Source organism: Manis javanica, chromosome 16 (genome assembly GCF_040802235.1).
Source record: "Manis javanica isolate MJ-LG chromosome 16, MJ_LKY, whole genome shotgun sequence".
Lineage (NCBI taxonomy): Eukaryota > Metazoa > Chordata > Mammalia > Pholidota > Manidae > Manis > Manis javanica.
In genome coordinates this window covers 7,556,786-7,566,287 of record NC_133171.1, presented here as the reverse complement: position 1 = coordinate 7,566,287, position 9,502 = coordinate 7,556,786, and the positions used below count along the sequence as shown (strand labels likewise).

Genomic DNA, 9,502 nt, shown 5'->3' with positions numbered 1-9,502 from the left:
ACAACCTGGTATGTTTCTTGGTTTAAAAAATGTGGTTTGTCTCCTTAATGGCCACACATAAATGGACCTGTTTGGCTTTGACCGTCTCTTTGTTCTCTGCTCAACCTCAGTAGGCTGGCTAATGACCACCTACGTGACTCAACATCAGGTAAAGAGACTGGGAGATACAAAAATGCCTGGATGGAACATGGGCCACTGGACTTCCTGTAACTCAGAATAAACATTCTTGTGAGAGAAGCTACTTTTTATTACTTGCAGCTAAAGACATCCTAACTGACAGGAACACAAGCAATCTTACCTAGTCTTTTATAGCCAGAAATCAGACCAAAGCCACAGAATGTGTTTTGCAATGTCCCTGGGGAAAATGAGATTCCGGTGAAATAGAACAGCAGTGATCCTCAATGTCAACAGGCGCCCTATAGTGTGGCATCGGAAACAATTCTCAAGTCTGTACGTGCCGCTGCATCATGTGGGGACCTCAGAGCATCACTATGGGACCGGTGGTCTTCCTGAGCCTTTTGCAGGTGAGCACACTAAAGCACTGAGAAGTTAAATCCACTTCCAAGGTCAAACAGCCGTTGAATGAAAAGGCAGGATTTTTCCCAGGCAGGCAGGTTCTAGGATTCACCCGCTTTATCACCAGTACCAGAAGGTCCCCCCAGATGCCATCATCTGGGGGGCACATCTGGCCTGAAAGGCTCCACGGTGTCCCCTAAGGGGTTCATTTCCAGAGGGGGTAAAATGAAGATTAGGCATGAAATGCAAAGGGCACTTCATACACACCTCAAGCGCACATTTTCTAGCAGGTTTCAACACCTTCCTGTAAGTCTCCAGGATGCAACCCCGGTGAGCCTAGCTTCCTCCCTGCCCAGCCCCAGCCCCCCCAGCTCCTGGCCTCCGCATCTCTGCTCCCTTCTGCATCCTGTCCTGCCTGCTTTCCTTCTCACTGTGTGCAGGCCTGAAGCCTCTAGAGATGACACAGGGATGTCGAGAAGAAAAACCAAAGTAACTGAGAACAGTTGGAAAAAATAATGTACAAAGGCCCTTCTCCCTACCCAATAAACAGCCCCTGAAATCCTGGTAATTATGCCTGATTTTTAAAAATGTGTTCCGTTCTATACATTACAGGCTTATGAACACTCACAAACATTACAGTGAGGATGTATTTAACACCTCTTCTTTTACAAGAAAAATAAGACCTCACACCCCCAGGAGCAGTAGATGTGGAGTCTCTGCTCTGAGGATAGTCAAGGTAAGACTGCAGGCCCTTTTCTACCTGGCAGAACATAGCTGTCCGACCCGTCACAGGATTCGCACTTTGCTTTCATGTCACTACACACTGACCAGGTTTGCATCATGTGCCCAGTACTGTGTGAGGCTCCAGGGACATGAGCGGACATCACATTGTATAAGATGATGATACATTTCCGTCGCAGAACTCTGTCCTCTTAAATGATTCTCCCTGTGCAGCAGAGGTGCGGGGGCGGCGGGACACTTAGGACTGGGACTCCTGCTACTTTGTTTTTTCTGACATCCTACTTGCCCATCTCTGTGGGAAGCTACTTATCCTCCACATCAAGACAAAGAATGCTTAAATTCTCCTCACAGAGCATCTTGTAGCTGCCTTACTTCATGCCATAATCATTCATTTGCAACTTTGAAAGGCAGAGAATTCACTTTATTCACCCTTGGAATCATCACCCTCTCCCTGCCTGTCCTTCAAAACTCCTAACACTGCAGCTGGCCAGAAAGACACTGGCAGTGGATGAAGGATGAGGGAGGGACGAATGGTAGAGTATTCAGGGTTTGGTGAAGAGTGTTTATCCACCCAAGGATAATGCCTTACTCACAGGCCTACCGTGGGGCCCACCTTCCCTCTCATTCCAGTGGTACAGGGACATAGAGATGAAAAGAGTCTCATCAGTGATACAACAACCTCCCTTTTCTGCTGTGTAAAGCTTTTCCAAATCTGACTTCTTGGCCTTTCTGTGACCAGAAAGTTTTGCAAGAACCAACTGTGGTTCTAAGAAAAGTTTGTGCTAAGTGAAGTGAAAGCCATCCCACCACGACCTGCTGCCTGCTGACACTTCTCCCGGGTCACCGCAGCAGAGGAGCAAGAACCCCAGCTGAACACTGGGCACAGGTCTGCAGCACATCTTGCCCCAACTGGGGAGAAACTGGCATGAGGAAGGCCTAGGCCAGGATCCCCAAGGCTTAGCGAGAGAGAGCGGCTGTGGGTCTGCACTGTGCTTTCCTCTGCCCAGATGCCCTCTCCAGTCTATTTATGCACACATACCCAGCCCACCCACAAGGGAAAACTCACATGCCAAGTGCCACCTCCTCCAGGAAGTCTTCCATGGGTCCTTCCAGCCAGAATTAACCACTCTTTCTATCACTGTTCCCAGGACCCTTTGCTTATATCCCCATTCTACTCTGTGTGTGGTTGTATTTGTTACAGTGTTAGACCCTTCCACTGGACAGCAAAGCCTGCAAGTCACTGTATCTTAATCATTTTCTTGCCCCCACCCCATCCGCACATGTTTTCCCCCTCCAATCTCTCTCTCTCTCTCCTCTCTCTCTCTCTCTCTCTCTCTCTCTCTCTCTCTCTCTCTCTCTCTCTCTCTTTCTCTCTCTCTCTCTCTCTCTCACATGCACACTGCAGTGCTTGTCCCCAGAACTTTTTGAAAGAGCCTTTTGAGTAGCTCAGAGAATGTCTTCTCCACTTTCACTAGGAAGGGTGACTAATTCCCTCCAGTGCTCACAGGGAAGAAGCGAGTTTCCAGTTCTATCTGAAATAATAAATACTGAGCTTAAAGCCATACCAGTATTGACCCCTTTCAGAGCCCAAGAAAATATCCCTCCCCTTTGAGACAACCCCATTTTCTGAGTCACCTTTGAAAATAAAACACTTGCATTTTAAAAATTTAGAGTAGTTGCACTTTTTTTTTTTTTGTAGTTTTATGACATTTGTTCCCAGTAACGTTTCTGGGACTCCACTTTGTAATGTTGAAAACCAGAGGTCACTTGGTGCAATAGCATCCACCACTGTGCATTTACACGTGTGGAAACCGAGGCCGAGGAAGGTGGGTGATGGCAGGCCCAGGGTCAGCAGCCGCTGGTTGGCTAGGCAGGACTTGGGCCGGGCCCCTGACCCAGGGCTCTGCTCTCTGATTGGTTGGGAGCTCATTGGACAATGGGTTTTGTTTGGTGTTCCATTTGAAAAACATTATTGGACATTTCAAGTTTTTGGTACTTTCAAGTGTCAAGACTCAACTAATAAAATAGAAAGAAGAGATTACAGCAAGAGAGGCGCCACTTCCCTTCCCAAGACCCTCGGGTTTGGGCTGGTGGGGGCAGGGCCGGGCGGCTCAGCTGCGGGCGCCCCACCCAGGCCTGCAGCCGCGCCTGCTGCCGTCAGTCGCGTCTGGACAGCTGGGCAGCGCTCGGTACGGCACGTGGGGGTTCCCTGCCCTCGGGGGGGCACGGGGAGAGAGACGATTTGAAGCCCCTCGCCTCGCTGCGCAGGGCAGCCTGCTCCCTGCCTCTCCCCAGCTCCTGCGGCGCAGAGCAGCAAAGGAGACAAGAAAGGAAGATAAACGGACAAAGGCGCTAGTGTGCGACCGGGTCTGGGCGGTGCAGCGCCGTCGGGACGACGTGGGGGTGCGCGGAGGGCCGAGCGCCAGGGCGGGAAAGGGTCCGGGACGGCCTGGCAAGAAGGCGTTCCGCACGGCCGGGCCGGGGAGCACGGTACCTGGGAGCGAGCGCACGGCTGCCTTCCCCAGCTCTCAGGGCCTGGGGCGGCGCCTCGTGTACCCCCTGAAAACGAGGCAGGGAGGCGTGGCTTCCAGCCCAGGGTGGGGTAGGATGAGTGAACCGGGAGGTGGGGACGGCTCGGGGGCCAGCCCCGGGCGCAGCAGCCGCGGAGGAGGCCGCAGAGCCGCTCCCTCATTCCAGGGCCCTTGCGGCCACCTCGCTACTCATCCCTTCCCACTCCCGCTGCCAGCTCTTCTCGGAGGCACATCGACTCACTGCGGCCCCATCAGCCGGCTCCCCGCCGTCCGACGTGATTCTCCCAGGGCACACCTGGGGTAGGGATGACCTCACCGTCCCTCTTCCCTCAGATCTCCCCCTTTTGCAATCCTTCCTCACGCACACCTGCCCCCGGCGTCACGGCTCAGCAAACCCCGTGCACCCGGAGGGGAAGGCAGACCTGGCTCACCAACCCCTCGCTTCCCCTGCCCTGCACGCCCATGGAATCTACACAGGAGCTGGGCTCCTGGCACTGCCACGTCCCTCCTCAGAACACGCCAGCCCCTCTGCCATCTCCTCAAATAAACAGGAGCTCACACCACGAGGCTGCAAGAGCCACCTGGGAGAGCCACCTGCGAGCCTGTGCCCTGCACACCCAAATGCCCTTTAGTACTCAGCTGTGCCCTTGTTCTTTGTTGAGGGATATTATTCTTCAGTAAAAAGTTAAAAGGATAAAGATATGAGGGAATGCCAAGAAACGGGGTGGGGGAAGGGTAAGTGGGAATTCGCGTGTGGAGCACGTTTTCAGCATCTAAAGGCACAGCAGAAGGGAGGTAGGCAGGAAACGCCAAAGCCACCTCCCGTTTGCAGGTGAGCAAGCCTCTTACCGATTCCCACCCAACAGCACAGGATCCTTTCCTGGTACCCACGCACCCAGGACATGTGTCGGGTGAGTGGATGCTTCTGCTGTGAGAGCACCAAGGCTGAGGCAAGCAGCAGGTGGGCTGAGACATGCAGTGGAGCCAGGCTCCTCCTCAGGGCTGGAGGAGGAGGCAGCCACGAGGCAAGAGGCCAGGCTGTCTGAGGAAACGCAGTGCTTTCAGTTCACACAGGTCTGGGGAAGCACCTGGCTCGTTTCAGTTCGGGACGCAGCTGGGTGGGAAGGGAACTTCTCTGCGTCATAGTCCTGCTCGGTGGTGATGTGCATGGGGGAGGCTCAGCCTGCCCATCCTGACCAAACCCTGTCTCTGAAGGCCCCACTCTGCTAGGACACCCGAGCTCCCCAGGGGAGGAGAGTTACTTGGTTTGGCCTTAATGTGCTGCAGACTGGATCCTATTTTCATCTCCCCAGAAGTTTCTTAGACCAAAAAGGGCCATTTCAGAGGGCAGGGAAGCCACTGAAAATCCCAAAGTTGATGCCAAGCTAATGGGGTGAATCTGAACTATGCAACCCTAGAAGGAGGGCATCTGACTTCCCTCTGTAAAAGCGTGGAGGGGAAGGAGGCAGAAGATAGACAGGGGTGGGGTGTCTACCTGGCCAGGCCTTTAGGACAAGGGGTGAAGGGACGAGGAGGTGTGGGACAAGTCAGCATGAGGCCTGTGCAGCCCTTGCTGGAGAGAGGTATGCCACTGGCAAGAACCCATCCTCACACACGTTGTCATTTGTTGCCATTAAAGGGTCTGGGTTTTCCATAGAAACCGAAAGAGCCCAGCCAGGGTTGGTGGGTCCTCTTGCCCCTCTTTCTCTTTCTTCATTTCCCACCTTTCCCAGCTCTTCCCTTCTTCTACATATCTGTCTTCCCCTAGAATACCCCTTTCCCTCACCATTCACCCATCCCCTTTTCCTTCCTTTCCTCTGCCACATCCCTGCTCACGCCTATTTGAAATGAGGGCACACAATAGGGACACTCTGCTTTGCTAACTTAGGGCCTCTCAACCTTGGCTGCTGTGGCACAAACTACCGGTTGACCCCAGTATTCTTTTCTACCTTTCTGCCTATTTTTAACTGGGGATAAGACCACCCCAAATAAAGACTGTAATTTATATCTAAGTATGATGCTAGGACTAAGGTCTGGCCAAAGAGAGATCAGCAGGTACATCATGTGCAAACTTTCCTTGCCATATTCCTTGTTAGTAGGTATATGAACATGATGGCTGGAGCTTATGCAACCATTTTGGCCTATGAAATATATCAGAGCCAGTTTACATACCTCCCAGGATTTGTTTAACCACGGTTTCTCTGCTCAATGCTACTAATGATCCTCTGAGAGAATCTCCTGCCACCAACCACATTTTTGTAATATGAGAGCTGTGAGAAGGGTTTCAGATTTTTAAAAGGAGGCCGGTTCAGTTCCATGCCATCTTGATGCAGAAGTTATGGTGCCATGACATTTCACCCGCTTGGCTTACATTATGGAAAATGTTCCTGGCTCCTCATGTTGCTGCAGGCACCACCCAACAGCACATTGCTTCACACCTCACATCACATGCCTCTTACCTCCTGCCCCAGGGCTTCCCTGTTGCTGCTGAGGAACAAGACACCATGGGACCTGCTCACTAGAGTAGGTGCACTCTTACCAGGCCAGGCCCAGTGGGCTGTACACAGAGATGGGCAGGTCGAGGGCCCTCTGACTCACACTTTCTCACCAGCTGACTCCATGTGCCCTGGTTCGTGCTTCAGATGATTCTGCTGCTGTTTTGGCTTTAGCTCCTAGGAGATGCCAGACGGTACCACCTGGTAGTGTGTGGGTCCTGATGCCCTGTGAAGCCAACATGAACCACTGGGAGATAAAAGCTGGTGGTTATAGGGGCAGACAAATTCTTCTCCCTTCTTTCTCCCAGCATTTTCTGGTCCCAGTCCCAGTAGGCCTTGCTGGAAACATCCCATGAGACCAAACAATTGGCGGCATTTGCTGAAAGCTGGGCCAGTTTGGTCACGTGCCCCTCTGTATTTCACTCTCTCCTTCTCTGCCTCACCTCCCTTTTCCCCTCCCTCTTGCTTCCAGGAGTTGCACTTTCCAATAAAATGTGAGTGCATTTGCTTTTGCCTCAAGCTCTGGTTTCCAAGGAGCCTGGGCTAAAACAGGGAGAAACACAGTGGATGGCAAAGAAGCAAGGTGCAGGAACCAAGGTCCTAGGAGCTGCAGAGCCGTCACACCCAGTCTGGCCTGTGGGCCTCTCAGCTCTTTATCTGAGAAAGAAACAAATGTCTATCATATTTAAGCACAGCTGTGTTGGATTTTCTGTTACCTGCAACCTTATCCCAACAAATGTGGCTGTGCATGAGAACCCTCTTTCCTTCTGATTTGACTTTCACCAGCATTGTCAAATTTTGATCCATTCAATTTTCCAATGAGTTAGATCCTACAGGTATAGTTATTCCTTTCCATTCACCACCTCTTCCTACCCATCTCCCTACTTAAAGGATAAGGAAATGATATCTCTTGGAAGTTATATGATTTGCCTAACAGCAAGAGCTAATGGGAGAATATCCCTGACATTTTGGCTTCCAGGCCGTGAAACCAGACTGTAGCACGGTTCATCCCCACCCTTCAAAGATCACACAGTTTGGGAGTCACCAAAGTCCCATTTCTCCTTCCAGGCACACGAAGAACTGCCTGTCCTGTCCCCTTGGAGCTAGATGTGGCTTCTTGTCTGACTCAAGCCAAAGGAATGCACGCAGAGGCGGTAATGTCCAGACAGATCTAGAGAATGGTAGTGATTCACCAAGCAGCTCTTTACACCTGGCGTGGGGACCAGCAGGCCTGAGAAGGATGCTTACTCTAGCTGCCCGGGTCCCTGAGTGAGACTAGTGTGGAGAAAGGCCCCAGCCCACTGAGAATGGATGTGTAGTGAAAAAGAGAAGCAAACCTTGAGGGGTTTAAGCCAATGAGATTTGGGGGTTTGCTTACCGCAGCATAACTCAGCCCCACCTGACTAATACATGCAGAAATGGGTAGGTACAGTCCAGAGATTTGGGCTCATTTTGATTTCCTTTTCAAGGAGACCAATGGAAGCCAGTTTTATTAAAATATAAAAGATCTTTTGATATTCCGACAACCCTGAGATCCTCAGGGTGTGCCTGTGTTAGCTGAAGCGTTCATAGCAAGGGTTCTGAGGGCCTTGGAAATTAAAGCCAAGGGTGTCTTTCATTTCAGTGGGCCAGTAGAGCGCTTTCCAGGTTTCTGCCACCAAACTGACAGTCAGGTTAGACATTCTGAATGACCAGAATTGGCTTTTATAAAATGTTTCTTTTAACATGCAAGGAATTATAGTTTTATACTTAAGAAGAAACAAATGATGGGACCAAGGTAATGAATGTATCTATATGTTCTCTCTCTCCGTAAAGAAACCCACTCAGCTGATTCCCATGGCTCCTGGGCTATTCTGCCCCCTGGGTGGGAAGAGCCGAAAAAGGAAGATGGAAACCCACTCCTCCTTAAAATCCCTCAGCCTCTGGAAGATTCTGGAGTGTCTGGAAGCAGGACAAGCTCCTGGGAAAATAATGGGCCAAGTCCCGTTACAGGATGCGTCCCAGGATGGGAAGAGAGAATTTGCTTCCATGGGAGGTGGGATCATCTCAACACAAGCCTGCCCTTTCTTGGTGGAACCATGCCAAGATCAGGGTTGCATTTCCTGTCCAAACCCTTAGCCCAGGAGAATGAAACACTTCCAGAAGGACATGGAATCATTGCTCAAAACAGTAAGCTCTTTGCTTAAGAAAAGGGACTTATGGCTCTTCTGCACATGTAATCTTTGTGAAACCCTTGGTCACTGCAGCAGTATTTGTTGCTAACACCAGCCTTGTCCAGAAGTCCCAGCCAGATCTGCACACACCCAGCCCCTGTGTGCCTCCTTCCCAGTGTCCCATGCCTTCTCCTGTCCTCTCCACCTGTGCACCCTCTCAGAGCTTCTCTAAGCCCACCTTCTCCGTCCAACTTCCAGCCACTTGGCTCTCTCCTGGCCATTAAAGATTATTTCAAGCTGGTAACATAATCCCAAGCTCTTAATGGCATAATTAATAGTCCCACATGGATCATTTCATTATCCAACCTCATAATAAATTGCAGAGGGCAGGAATCAAGCCTCATGTCCTTTTATTTTCATCCTATCCTCCCCACAAGGGTTTTGCTGGGGGCAAGGTACTCCTGCAACAGATCCTGAGCTTCACTCTGCATAGGGGTTGAACCCAAGGCTATTTTCTATGATCGATATTTTAGAAAAGATTTTGAGGGATTTTGAGATGCAAACACCAACAACTGACTCTTCACAGATATTTTATGTGGGTACTGCTTGTTGCCAAGCACCAGTTACCTAACAAAACTAAGCTCACTTCTTTTTAGGGGATGAAATGACCCACGTGTCTGATTCTTTTACTCTGAAAATGTTGGTCACAGGAAGGCCACCACAAATTCTGCTCTTAGGTTGCCTGTCAGTCCCAGGACCTCATACCCTGTTTGAAAAACTATTGTGCCCAGATTTTATTTATTTTCATTTTATCTATGCTAATTATCTGTTGAATTATGTTATACATCAGGTCAGACCCACGCTGCCATGTATGTGAGGTACAGTGGATGATGGAGGCCTTTTAAATGGGGAGCATGAAGGCTATGCCTTTTAAAGAAAAAGTGGAAGGTCCGGTGCCTCTCCCCTCATTGTAGCCATCCTCACACCACGTACGAATTGCCTGCCTACTGGTCCATCAGCCTCACTAAATAGTGGGCTAATGAGGGCAGCATGTTTACATGGCTCT

The 9,502-nt window shown here is 50.6% G+C and overlaps 1 protein-coding gene across 1 annotated transcript; it reads left to right on the top strand.

The window, feature by feature from the left end:
- Positions 1-491: 491 nt before the first annotated feature.
- Positions 492-8,937, top strand: LOC108399729 (uncharacterized). Its single transcript, XM_073225013.1, has 6 exons — positions 492-524; positions 3,018-3,446; positions 4,004-4,088; positions 4,621-4,699; positions 7,352-7,437; positions 8,099-8,937. Exons 1-6 carry the CDS (start codon positions 492-494, stop codon positions 8,467-8,469), a joined length of 1,083 nt encoding a protein of 360 aa, XP_073081114.1. The 3' UTR covers positions 8,470-8,937.
- Positions 8,938-9,502: the final 565 nt, after the last annotated feature.

Bases quoted from the DNA above. Each gene is read 5' to 3' on its own strand.
- LOC108399729 (XM_073225013.1), top strand. From the start codon at position 492: ATGGGACCGGTGGTCTTCCTGAGCCTTTTGCAG. The intron at 4,089-4,620 runs GTAGGGATGACC...TCCCGTTTGCAG, and splicing joins TCTCCCAGGGCACACCTGGG to GTGAGCAAGCCTCTTACCGA. The intron at 7,438-8,098 runs GTAATGTCCAGA...CTCTCCGTAAAG, and splicing joins AAGGAATGCACGCAGAGGCG to AAACCCACTCAGCTGATTCC.